General features: G+C 44.7%; 2 protein-coding genes across 6 annotated transcripts in view; one reads left to right on the top strand and one right to left on the bottom strand.

The window, feature by feature from the left end:
* Positions 1-227: 227 nt before the first annotated feature.
* On the top strand, positions 228-8,880 carry RPL31 (ribosomal protein L31). Its single transcript, XM_045771855.1, has 5 exons — positions 228-352; positions 761-867; positions 6,859-6,984; positions 8,381-8,493; positions 8,817-8,880. Exons 2-5 carry the CDS (start codon positions 761-763, stop codon positions 8,846-8,848), a joined length of 378 nt encoding a protein of 125 aa, XP_045627811.1. The 5' UTR covers positions 228-352; the 3' UTR covers positions 8,849-8,880.
* Positions 8,881-9,779: 899 nt separating this feature from the next.
* TBC1D8 (TBC1 domain family member 8) overlaps positions 9,780-13,099 on the bottom strand; it is a 105,151-nt gene continuing 101,831 nt past the window's right edge. For all 5 annotated transcript variants that reach the window (XM_045771854.2, XM_045771850.2, XM_045771851.2 and 2 more), the window contains 3 exons: positions 13,006-13,095; positions 12,508-12,605; positions 9,780-10,859 (listed from right to left, as the gene is read on the bottom strand). In XM_045771854.2, coding sequence (XP_045627810.2) covers positions 10,398-10,859; positions 12,508-12,605; positions 13,006-13,095 — 650 coding nt within the window. In that variant the 3' untranslated portion in view covers positions 9,780-10,397. The remainder of the gene's footprint in view (positions 10,860-12,507; positions 12,606-13,005; positions 13,096-13,099) is intronic.

Here is a 13,099-nt window from a genome sequence, read left to right as displayed (position 1 = left end):
TGCCACGCCTTCGGAGCGCGGAGGAAGAAACTAAGCCGCTAGAGGCCGGGTGCCGAGAGCGCGGCCGAAGCGCGCAACCGCGGCCCGCCCCGGCCCCGCCCCGGCCCCGCCCCGGGCCCGCCCCGGGCCCCGCCCCGGGCCCGCCCCGGGCCCCGCCCCGGGCCCGCCCCCGGCCCCGCCCCGGGCCCGCCCCCGAGGTGAGCTCGCTTTTCCCCCGGCGCGCGCTGCTTACGTTGCAGCCTCGCCTCTCCCTTCCAAGCGCCTCCACGCGACCCGGAAGTCGTGCTTGCGACGCTGCTTTCCCTCTCCCACAATACCTCGCGCTCTTCCTTTCCAACCAGGCCCCGGCAGAGTGAGTATGAGCGCTGGGTCCCGGCTTGAGGAATCTGGTTCCATCCTCGCTCGGGATTGTGCTGACCGGGACAGAGAGATTTCTCCTAGCCCGGCCCGGGACTCCGCGTTCTGGGGGGACGGAAATTCGCGTCGTTTAGGGGTTCCCGTAGCCTGCGGGGAGGGGGGAGACTGGCCAGGCTCAGGGGAGCTGAGCCTGCACGGGTTTCCGGGGCGGGAGCATCTGAGGGGCACGGATGGTTTGGCCTCGGGGTGACCGGCTTGGCGTTGCCCATACCTGGGGCTTCAGGTGCCTGGCCGAACCCTCTGCACCCGGACGCGTCCCAAGGGTGGCAGCGTGAAGCCGGGCTCGGGAGGAGGACTTGGCTTGTGCTGGTCCCACTCTGAACTTCCTTGTCGCTGGGTTTAGATGGCCCCCGCGAAGAAGGGTGGCGAGAAGAAGAAGGGCCGTTCTGCCATCAACGAGGTAGTGACCAGAGAATACACCATCAACATTCACAAGCGTATCCATGGAGTGTGAGTATCCCTGCAGTCGGCCTGGTGCCTTGCTGGTTGGGGGCTTCTGAACTCGTGCGTCTGGTTGTCACTCGGAGGTCTGTCTAGTTGTTGAAAAGCTAGGTGGTCTAGAAATCGGTCATTTCTTCTTCGGGAGCCCAAATCTGTATTCCATGGACCCTCTTTAAGGTTTATAGGATTTAAAGTGTAATCCTCGGAGGTTAATGACTGGAAACACGAGACTGATGAATAGTTTCTGGGAGAGCCAATTGAGGGAAACTTGATGATAAAATCATTTCACTCGGTGCTTTGTAGATTGAGTAGACCTGGGCAGGCTAAAGGGTAAAAGATGTGTATACCAAGGAAAGCAAGCTTTTAAAAATGTCTCCAGACTCCAGTAAAGCTAACCAATTAACTAAAAAAGCTGTGTCCAGCCCAGGATGTGGACACTTACAGATTACGTTATACTTCAGTTCCTGACCCACACAAATATGTACTAATATTTACTGGCTGAAGGTGATACCAGAAGTGAGACTGTTATACAAGAGAATGTATCAGTGGAGTTACAGGGCAGTATTTGCGCAAATGTTGTGGATCTGTGATGTACAAGAATATTGGGAATGATTTTGAATGTTGTAGTTCTTGGGGTTTTTTGTCCAGGATTTGGTTTTTAGTCCTTATGCTTAGTGAGTTTTTCCCGCTTCTGCATATGTGCTTACTGCTGAGAGTGGAGACCAAATCTCTTCTTGAATACGGTTATTTAGAGTACTTTTTAAATATAGAATATTAAGTTTAAAACCTACATCCACAAGCAAGCTAGTTTCCCCCCACTAGTGTGTACACACACACACATTTCCTATTTGGCTTCATCACGTGCTTGTAAAGAGAGACAGTAACCTTAAGCTGAAGAAAGAATTATTTGATTCAGTGTCTATAGCCCCAATTTGCAGAAACTTTTTCAAGTAGTTCTGCCAGGGTTCTAACCAGATATGATTCTCAAGTCTCAAATTGGACTTAAATAATTTTTCCTTAATTCTAAAGTTCACAAAATGTTTCAATAGGTAAAAGACACCAAAAGCAAATACAGAATTGAAATGAGAAGGTGACTGATTCTAGATTCTCTGGCGTTGAGGTGATTATTTTCACACTGATGTTTACATAGAAACAACATTGAAATAAGCTGGAAAGTTGTTTGGCCTCTAAGTCTTGTCTGCTGTCCATGCTGTACAGTCTGTTGGCACAATATTTCTTAAAGTAAAAATAACATTCTAATGTGGAGCTTATTGGTGCCTGAACACTAATTTTGTTTGGCATGTTAGCTATAGCAGTCTTGCCAAACAGCTGGCCAGGTTAAAGATAGAGCTTCAAAATCAAGACCAAATTTTAATTGAGCCGCCTATAGACTTCTGCATTGGAGCCCCTTATTCTTGTCTCCTCCCGAATGTCCTGCTCTTGAGGACCAAGTGTCTAAAGTCAGAATTTCAATATTAAGCCCTTCAGAGTAATAGAGGAAAGTGGTAGCAAAATTCTTGGGCTAAATTTACAGTCCATGCCTTTTGGGGATAAAAAAACAACACCTTGTTAACTGGTTAAGGTAAAGACCCACACAAATTCTGGTCCTTTTAACAACCATTCTGTAAAATGGTAGCTATGACTGGTAACCTAGAGATTGGTTTAACTTTGCCCCCTGAAAGTCATGGACCAGTTTTGAGGGGTGGCTGTAAGTAGATTTGAATGTTGGTGAAGAGCTTTGGGGAAGGCCTGAGTGTGTGCAGAAACAAGACCGGAACATCCCTGGGTTCTGGCTGATACTGCCTTCAAGCTGCCAGTCGATAGAAGCGAATTCCTGGCAGTGGATATTCTATCCCCAAAGCCTCTTCAGCTGGAGAACTCAGTAGTAATTGGCCCAGAGGAAAGTAATGAGACCTGGTCAATTGGTAACCCTGCTTCCCATCTCCTAATTTTGTATGTATTTTGTATGTAATTTTGTATGTATTTTTGTATGTATTTTGTATGTATTTCTCTGTTCAATGAGAAGTAAACAGTACTCCAGCGTATACCTACAAAATTCTCCTTCACCATTCCTCTCCCAGTCATGTTCCTGCTCACAGGAACATCAGCCCCAGAATCAACAATACTGAGGACTATCCAGAGTTGTACTAAGTCATTAGAAATAAAAGTTTCTTTGAGAAGTATCCTTAGTGTGGTTCTTAGAAGATCAGCAGAGAGGCCACATTCCCCTAATACAATGATCAAACGTCAAAGTTCATGTTTCTCTCCCTTTTTTTAACTTTGATCCTGGGTAACGTTAAATGCTCAATTTGCTAATAGTAAATACATATTCAGATAAGGGATAACATATCCCTGTTCTTTCATTGGATAAATCTTGAAAGAGCAGTGGACCTGAAAGATGATGAGTTGACAGTTGAAGAGGGGCACTTGTTCAGTCTTCCCTTGAGACTTGGAATTCTGTCTTGTTCCTTCTGCGAGGGCGTTCTCGGAAAATGTAAATGCCCAAAACTATGAATCTCTCCTGGTAGGATACCAGCACTCTTGCTGCGAGTTCTTGAACGGCATCCAGTTCAAGAACCGAAGTGACTCCCCCTGCGGGTGTTCCATTCAAGTCCAGTGAGCCTCTGAATCCTCCGACTGGGGAGATCCTGCTACCCGATGTAATGCGGTTCCTGGGGGCATGCAAGTCAGTAGAGGCCCTGGGAAGGAATTTAAAGAGTCCAAGAGGTGTTTGTTTCTTTCCTTATTAGCCTGGAATTCCAAGCCATGCCTTCCAAGGCTTTTAGTTAAGGGAGATGATTATAGTTTAGTCAAGGAAACTGCTATCTGTCTTTGCATTTTCCTTTATTATTTTCCTGAAGTAGGCTCTTTTCACTAGCATGGTCATTCACGTTAATATTATGAGTGCCCGAAGGAGAATGTTTATTTGATTTAACAAATGGAATACAGTAGTTTTCTCATCCACTCTACCTCTGGACTCCTGGGATAGTCACCGTTCCAGAATTAGTAGCGGGAGCCACTGCAGACAGATTGTGCACAAGTGGGGTCACTGTCACACCTGGATTTCTCGTGCGATCCACAGTGCCATTGCAGCAACCTCTTGAGTCTCATGGAAGGCACTATTTTTTTTTTTAAGTTTTTTTTTTTTATTCATTTGACAGATTTAGAGACAGCCAGCGAGAGAGGGAACACAAGCAGGGGGAGTGGGAGAGGAAGAAGCAGGCTTCCAGCAGAGGAGCCTGATGTGGGGCTCGATCCCAGAACGCTGGGATCACGCCCTGAGCCAAAGGCAGATGCTTAACCGCTGTGCCACCCGGGCGCCCCTAATGGAAGGCACTGTTTTGATGTGATGATTTGGGGGTATTTTTAATAGCAAATGTTACACAGCCAAACAGTCTGTTGAGGCACCAGTCTGTGGAACAAAATTTCTTGCCTTGTACTGGGCATTCTCTTGTGTCAGGAAGACGAATTTTATGAGGGATTTAAATGTGCATTCGTACCCACATTGGGCCTGGTACTTTACTGCATTCCCGTGTGAGCCAAGAAGCATCATGTGCAGTGTCTCACCTGGGGTCTCAGATGGCTTCTGGGTCGAAAATCCAGTGCCTTTGTGCATTAATGCTGCTTGGGAGTAACCATGTTTACTTCTCGTTTTAGGAGCATATCAAGCACTTAGAACTGAGTATTAGGCACAGTCCTGGACTCTCCAGATTGATCAGGAAATCAAAGACCCTATCTAGTTTACTTAGGAAATTTAGAAACAAAATGGTAAAAAGTGCCCGGTGGAAAGTCAGTCACTGGGTGAAAGGGCATGCTGTTTTAAAGGCCACACGGATGATGGGATTTTTGAAAGTATAGGTGTGAAACAAGTGTTTCAGGCACTTAGTGCTTTGTTATAAAACCCCCAAGTGAAGACCTGCATCCTTTGGCCATTTCTCAGTCCTTCCTCGATAGGTAACAATTGTTAGTTTATTGTTCATTTTTCTGTGGAAATGCTTTATTCATTTTACTTCCAGAGATTCCACAGTCTTGTGCTTCTCTCATTGCTCCTCTAGCTGCTAACTTGGTGGTTCCTCCTCACATCCTTTTCTTGAAGATTTACTTACTTGAGAGAGAGAGAGCCAGGGCAGGTGCAGAGGAAAGAGAATCTGAAGCAGACTCCATGCTGAGCATCGAGCCCAACGCAGGGCTCAATCTCAGGACCTGAGCCAAAACCAAGAATCAGATGCTTAACTCATTGTGCCACCCAGGCACCCCTCCTCCTCACATCCTCGTAATCCTCTGTCCATCATTCTCTTAATGTTGAAGAGCCCCAGGACTCTGTCTCTCTTCCATCTATGTTTGGTAATAGCAACTGGTCTTAGGGCGCAAACATAAAGCTACTGTTCCTTTGGATATTGAGGCATCGCAAACCAAACTCCTAACGTTCATCTTTACCCTGACTTTCCCATTTCTCTTGTGGCTTTCCCTGCGTTAGTCATTGTCAAGTGCGCATGTCCTGTTGGCTCTGCCTTGCACAGTTTTACCAGTTGCACTGGTCCCACCACCATTCTCTCTCACTTGGATGGTTAGTTAGCAGCTCCCTGCTCCTGGTTCCCTCCTTCACCCCCAGACTCCATTCTCAAACTCTCCTGGCTTCCCATCTTATTTAGATTAGAAGCCCAACTTCTTGCTCTGACTCCACATGAGCTGGCTACCTATTTTCTTAATCATACCAGGCATGTAGCTGGTTTTATTTTTACTCTTTTTCCTTCTGTCTGAATGCTTTTCTCACAGATACTTAAATGGCTGCTGTCATGATCTGCAGATCTTGACTCCAGTATCATCTTGGCCATCTTATTTAAGCCTGCATTCCCTTTCCCTGATGTTCCTGCTCTCTCTTCCCTGGTTTATTTTTCTCTGTAGGACTTGATACTGTCACATACTCCATGTATCACGACTTAAGCTACCTGAATAATTGGATGTTGTGTGTTGGACCTACTGCTGTTATTTCAGGCACCTTTTATTTCTAGTGGTCAGGTGTTTAAGTGAATGAGCGTGCTTGATGGGTTCTAGAAATAGCCAGGAGGCTGATGAAGGTAGAGTAAAGGGGGCAGGGGATACAGTAAGAGAAGAGGCAGAGTGGGGTGGGAAGGCAGTCATCTTTTGTAAGCCTGTGAAGTCACTAAAGGTTTTAGAGCAGAATTAAGTCACTCTAGCATGCTCTGTGTCTTACTTTTATTGGATTTCATAAAACTCACTACACTTAACAAGTGGAGCACCTAGTGTGTGCAGGGCCCTGCATTGGATTACAGAGGTGCATGGTTGACCTGGCCCCTTCTCTGACCTTCAGTCTTAGGTGGTGGGACACCTTTTTAGACTTGGGTCTTTCCCCCACCCCCAGAAATGGTCTTCGCTTGTCCAAATGCTTGACCATTTCAGCCTGTAGCAAAGTTTGTGCTTTTTCGCATTGTTTAACTAAAAACATGAAATTCAGATGCATTTATGTACCCTCACGTAAACAAGTCAATAGTACTTCAGAGTTGGAACAGACATGAGTTAGGACAGTGCCTGACACATGCCGAGAGCTTCATAGAATTAACTTGTCAAGAGGAAATGTGTACAATTTTAGGACCACCCCTATTCTTTAAGTCAAGACCAAGTTAATGAACCTTTAAATTAGTATTGAATGATCTTCAAAAACATGCCATGTCTTAAGATATGACAATCTATATTTTGATCTGAAGACACTTTTATGTATGTTTTATGTTCAGGTGTATCCTGTCATTAGCATCTCTGAGGCTCATCTGCAGGGCTTCTGTCCCACATCACTGAAAGTGGATTGTGCATTTTCTGTGTCCCCAGTATTAATACTAGCTGCTGCGCGTTATACAGCGGTGGAAAAGGGGATTATTCCTATTTTAAGGTTTGGTTTAGATTTTCTGAAAATAGGACAGTGTGTGTTATATATTTCATTTAATTTTGTGCTTATTTAATTCATTTATTTACTTTGAATCTCAGGGGTTTCAAGAAGCGTGCCCCTCGGGCACTCAAAGAGATCCGGAAATTTGCCATGAAGGAGATGGGAACTCCTGATGTGCGCATCGACACCAGGCTCAACAAAGCCGTCTGGGCCAAAGGAATAAGGTGCTCAAGTTATTTATGTTACAAATTTTTTTTATAAAACTTTTGTAATTACACTAGCTTAACCAGCTCTGCACAGTGTCCGTAAGTTCTGTAATTAGCTAATGCATATGGAAGTATTGCCTTAAAATGTGATGATGGCTCAGAGGGCGGTGTAGCGTCTGTAGGGAAGCCCTTTGGTGTGGGATTTGAACGGAGACCCAGCTGATGAGCCAGCAGTGTGAGAACTGAGTAAGAGCATTGCACAAAGAACAAACTTGGTGTGAGCTGGGAACAGGTTGGTGAAGGTGGAGTAGAAGTGACTGGAACAATGAATGAGGTTGGAGAGTTAGGAAGGGGATAGACCATGTGGCATCTTGTAGGTCATGGCAAAGAGGTTGGGTTGATCTCTAGACAAAATGGTAAATCACTGGCACGGGTTTTTTTTTTTACGGTGGGCAGTTTTGCCCACCCTCCCCCAGGGGGCGCTTTTGGTATCATTCCTGGAGGTTGCCGCTGGTCCAGGACTGCTACACATCCCACAGTGTGTAAGGCAGCACTCCCACAACACTTACCAGCCCATGTGTCAATAGTGCCACGGTTGAGAAGTCCTGCTTATAAGCAGGGGGGTGCTTTTTGCTGTGAAGGATGATGTAAGGTGTTGGAGTAGACCTAGGTGGTGATGAGGCTGGAGAGGAGAGGGGGGTGGGGTGTGGGGGTAGAGATACACGCGACACAGGACTGTCTGGATCTGTGTGGTATTTCATAACTGGAGTGAGAGGCACCTAAGATTGAGCCCTCAATGCTGTGCTGGCATTGAGCATTTTTGGTAGAGGAGATCTGTCTCATAAAGGAGCAAAGAGGTCCCTTAAGATGATGTTGGTAGGCGGGGAGTGGTGTCACAAAAGCCAAGAGGAGTCCTGAGTTGGAACGCTTTGTGTCCTCAAACCAATAAAAGGAGCTAGGCCACTGTAATGCTGCTGCGGTTGGGAGGGAGGAGGGGCTTGTGTGCATGAGGTAGGGAAACTGAACAGTCTCTAGTCTTGTGTGTTGAATGTAGCCTGCAGTCTTTGGTGTTTCTGCGAATTTACATTGAACATAGACAAATCCTATAACCAAGATGCGGGGGGTGTTGGTGCTAAGAGGGGAAAGACTTAGCATGTTTGGGCCCATGTTTCTGCATAGGTTGAGTATCAGTGGTTGCTGCCGAAGACCAGTATACATCCTGAGATGGTAGCATTTAACGTCCCCCTGCGGGTGTGTGTATTTTCCAGGGAACTGTGCCTGTAGTGCCTGAGCAGATTCAAAGGACAGAGCATGAGAAGCATGTTACAGATGTGGGGATAGGAGGTGTCAGTACCACTGGCAGCTATTTTCTTGATAGGAGGCATTGACTTCAGCACGTTCTTCTTTTTATTAGGAATGTTCCATACCGTATCCGTGTGCGGTTGTCCAGAAAACGTAATGAGGATGAAGATTCACCAAACAAGCTCTACACACTGGTTACCTATGTACCTGTCACCACTTTTAAAAGTAAGTTTACTCCATCCTACAAAGCTGTTTAGATTAGAAAAGCATCCTTACCCCTTTTAGAACCCAAATTCATCTGTCTCAGCAAATACTTAATTGTGCGTCTGTATGCCCAGCATCCTTCTACTAGGGAAATGGGTAACAGGCATAATCAGTAAACCTTTGTGTCACGGTGTGGGAAAGCAGAGGAAGTTACAAAACGGGCCCATATCTGGGTTGTAAAAAGGTCATGGAATACTAGCCTTAAACCCTTCCAGGAAAGGTTTTGGAATGTTAAAGTGTGAGGTGTGGGTGTGGAAGTTGACTAGCTGTGTCGTCTTTTGCAGATCTACAGACAGTGAATGTGGACGAGAACTAATCGCTGATGGTCAAATAAAGGTATAAAACCGCTTCGTGTTTTGGTTTTCCTTTTCTAGTTGCAGTACACAGTTGACTCTTGAAGAGCATGGAGGTTAGAGGCACAGATTCCCACATTGTCAACTACCCAAAATTTGCCAATAAAGCAAGCTGGAGAAAAAACATTAAACCGTGAGAAAATACATTTACAGTACTATCAATCAAAAACACACACATATAAGTGGACCCATGTAGTACAAGAGTCAGCTGTAATCTCTCTCTGCAGTTCCCAATTACATAGGATCGTTTGGAGAGCTTTTCCTAAACAGCATGCCTGTGCCTGTCTCCCAGCCCCTGGGGTTTGAGTATTTGGGTAGAGCCTAAGCAGGTGTTTAAAGGTGATTTGGAAGTGCAGCCTGGCCTGGGAAAACCTCTTAGGTATCTGGGACATTGGAGATAGATGATATACTATTAATTAATTCTAAGGAACATTTATTTTTCTAGAGATGGCATGTAGAACTCAATTACCATTGGCCACTTTTCACATTTGAACAAATTTAAATGAAGCAATTGATATTTAATGAAATATATTTGATAGTATATCCCAAAGCTTCTGTTTATGTCTGAGTACACTTGTCGAAAGGTATGGAATAGTCTGATTTTTGATGGGTAACCAGATTATGGCTTAGGTGTACAATTAATTCATATTATCTGTACAGCTTACCTTTTTGTAACGGTCCCCTGAAGTGTTTGTTTGTAATCTCAGTTTACATGGACCTGAAGCTCAGAGGGGGGAAAAAATCAGCTAAATTCAGCCTGAAAGCAAAGTGTCACAGGGATTAGATTTTATCAGTGCTTACACCCCCGACATAACTGAATGCTGCTATAAAGAGGTCCCTCTTTTCGAAGCCCCATGGGCGATGGTAGGACACAAGTATAAATTTAAGCAAGAACCAAGTCAATACAAAAATTTATTAAAAAACTTGGAGGCCAACATTGAAAGCATGGTTTGTACACAAGATTTTTGGAAGGACAAAGTGAATACAACCAAATATATTAAAATGGTTTCAATTACCAGCATTGAAACAAAATTAGTGCAAAAAAAGCCAAATACAATTGCACAAGTAGTGGCTCTTGGATCTTGAAAGTGAACTTGATTTGTGACCGCTCCCATTATCCAAGTGAAAAATGAGAGCTTGGGCTTTTGTCTGGTTTAGTATGATACATTTGACTCTTCTGTTCCATCTGAGAACGAAATCATACTAGCATCACAGCAGAAGTGCCCTGAAAAGTGAAATTGCAAGTCACAGCATCAAGGGAACTAATGTATGGATACCCTATAGCACTGATAATCTCCAACTAAATTCTCTTAAAGAATAAATAGAAATGCTTGAGGGTTGCATCAGTTCCCCTGGCCACAGCTGTGGCTGTCAGGCTTGCTTATCCAGATACCCAGCTTGTAAAATACACGCAGAATGAATTCGACTAAAATCTGGATTTTAGGGCTGACAACCCACCCAACTGTTCCGTGCTTTGGTATGGCAGACTCCTCTCCGCAAGCTGCTCTCTCGCTACAGGTTACTCAGTTTGAGTTCAGGCTGGGGTTGGCGGCTCATTTCCAGAGTTTTGAGACTGTACTGATTGATCTTGGCATTTTCAAGTTTGGATTTAATGTCCAGCGGCTTTTCAAAAAAGTTGACTAATGACTGTTCAGTCAGCAGTGAAGCTAAAATATGTTCAAGGGAGACCGTCCAGTCCCCTTCTGCCTCTTCGGGAAATGTCTGGGAGTCCTGGGCAACCTTGCTCGGGCTGGTGTCTGCAAAAACCGAGTCCTGCTCCGGAAAAAGAGCTGAAGCCCGCAGCTCCTCCCCGCCTTCCTGGGAGCAGCTTCCAGAGCTGCTACTCCGCTGCCCCACTTCCCCGATCTGCAGCAGCAGAGTGGTTACCGTGGCAATGGCTTGATACAGATCGTTTTCTTCTGGATCTTCATGGAACATACTATACAGAGTTTTACAGAACTGGATAAATTCTCTCTGGAATTAAAAGTATATAATCAGGATGGAAGTATAATGCATTTTTTTTACACTTCATACTAAGTTCTTAGAGAAAGCTACATCATACTCTGAAGCAGATTATAAGAAAAGGTAGTTGGCCCTTCTACTCTGAGAACATACTATTAACAGTGACTCCCGGGACCTCACCACACACTTAGAAGTGTGATGTTTGTCTATACAGCAAATATTCAGAAAGGTGTGCACCCAAGCACCTGAGTGGCTTAGTTGGTTAAGTGTCTGTCTTCTGCTCAGGTCATGATCCCAGAGTCCTGGGATCGAGTCCCACATCCGGCTCCCTGCTCAGCAGGGAGTCTGCTTCTCCCTCTGACCCTCTCCCCTCTCGTGCGCGCATGTGTGCGCACACTCTCTCTCTCAAAATCTTTTAAAGAAAAGGTGTGCACCCTAGAGGACATGCACACCCTTTAATCCAGCAAATCAATCTGTAGAAATGGATCCAAAAGCTATAGACTTGTTTATAATGATGTTTAATCTAGAATTTACAATAGGAACAAAGTTGGAAACCGCTTAAATACTAGGACTACATAAAATTATAGCTTGTTCATCTGTACTATGGGGTAACTAAAAGCTGTTAAACGAAATAGAACAGTGATGCCTGGTGCTTTTCCAAGTTGTACCCACACTGCTGCTCAAATGGGGAATCTGTATGTAATTTGATGAAAGACACTTCAGTGGGATTTAGCTACATATTTACTCTGGGAGTAGGGACATGGTTGAGAACTAATTTAGGAGATCTCCATGATTTTGAAGTAAATGAAAGCAAGGTGTTAAGACAGCCTATTTTTGTTCATAGCAAAAATTAATGTCACTTACATCAGAATGTTAGTACTGGTGGCTCTGGGGGATGAGATTTGGCTTTTTTTAATTGAGGTGTAATTGACAGCATTGAAATGTGACTATATCCAAGAGGTAGAATGAAAATTTGAAACTCCCAACACTTACGAAATATTCCAGGGAGTGTTCATGCCATATACTCCACGGTCAGAAAAGACCAAGAAATACTGCATGCTAAATTCCATCCGCTCTTGAAGGCTCACAGTACACATTAGCTCCCAAAAGAATGAAATCCTTTAATAAAGGAACATTTCCAACTTGAACCCTGTATTTCACAAACTTTAGGAGGATTTTTTTTCAAACAAAAACCTAGCACCATCATGGCACTTCGATGTAGCCCAGATACTGGTCAGAGGTTTTGAAGAGCCTTATCAGTACTATATATTATATAGCCAATAATTTTTAAGAAACTGAAGAGAGAACACTAATCTCTTCTAAGGGAAGAAGAACGCTTTGTCCACAGTGCCCTCCACCCCCAAATGCTGTCAGCTCCAGGCAATAAACCTTCATCGCAACCTAGGTGAATACAGGAGTAGGATATAAAAACTTGTAAGACAGGATGTGGCACGGCCTCCTGTTGTGAAGAGTTGAGAATATCTAGTGTATCTGCATGGATCACAATTGAAACGTTTCCCTTTTAATCACCACAACATTCCGCTCCTGGAAGTACGGGATCCTTTGATTATGGCTTTGGAGGTTGAGGGGCCCCAGCTTAACTGTCAAGCTTACCTCTGAGCACATTGGCAAAACAGTTAACTCTGCACTTAATCCATACCTGGCTCATTTTGGGCAACTCTTTCTCAGTTTTATCTTTTTCTTTGGCTAAATCCTTAATCATTTGCTTCAGCTGTTTCTGATAATCAGCTGCATCACCTGGAGACACAGAAAACACAATATATACTTTAGGCTAAAATTCAGTGAAAGCAAAAAGGAACATCTGTAGACGCGGGTGGTGAGGGAGGACTTCCACCAAGCAAATTGCACACAAACTGAAAACACGAGATTACACTGGCGAGTTTGTTCTACAACTGACCGTGAATGGAGTGTGGTGGCCGGGTGACTTCTTGCTACAACAGAGTCCCTGAAACCGTAGGCAAGAGGAATAAACGTGGTAGGGGCCCTGCAACTTGAACGGTTTCTGGCCTCTGAAAGCAGTGAGTGGGGCTGTGGATTCACAGGAGGAAGGGACTAGGTAAGTCCACTTCCGAGAGCTGTGAAATTGCTAATGATTGCAATGTGGGCCCGCTGGAAGATACTGTAAAGAGGTACATACCATTTGACTTCCCAAAAACCAGGGGTCTTGACGTCGACAACAGAGGATTCTTTAATGGTGACTGGCTGTCTCGATCATTTTCAGTGAGTGCTTT

Source organism: Ursus americanus, chromosome 7, assembly GCF_024610735.1.
Source record: "Ursus americanus isolate L20-20 chromosome 7, mUrsAme1.1.p, whole genome shotgun sequence".
Taxonomy (NCBI): domain Eukaryota; kingdom Metazoa; phylum Chordata; class Mammalia; order Carnivora; family Ursidae; genus Ursus; species Ursus americanus.
The sequence above is the reverse complement of the archived record's forward strand: the minus strand, read 5'-3'. Positions and strand labels throughout refer to the sequence as shown.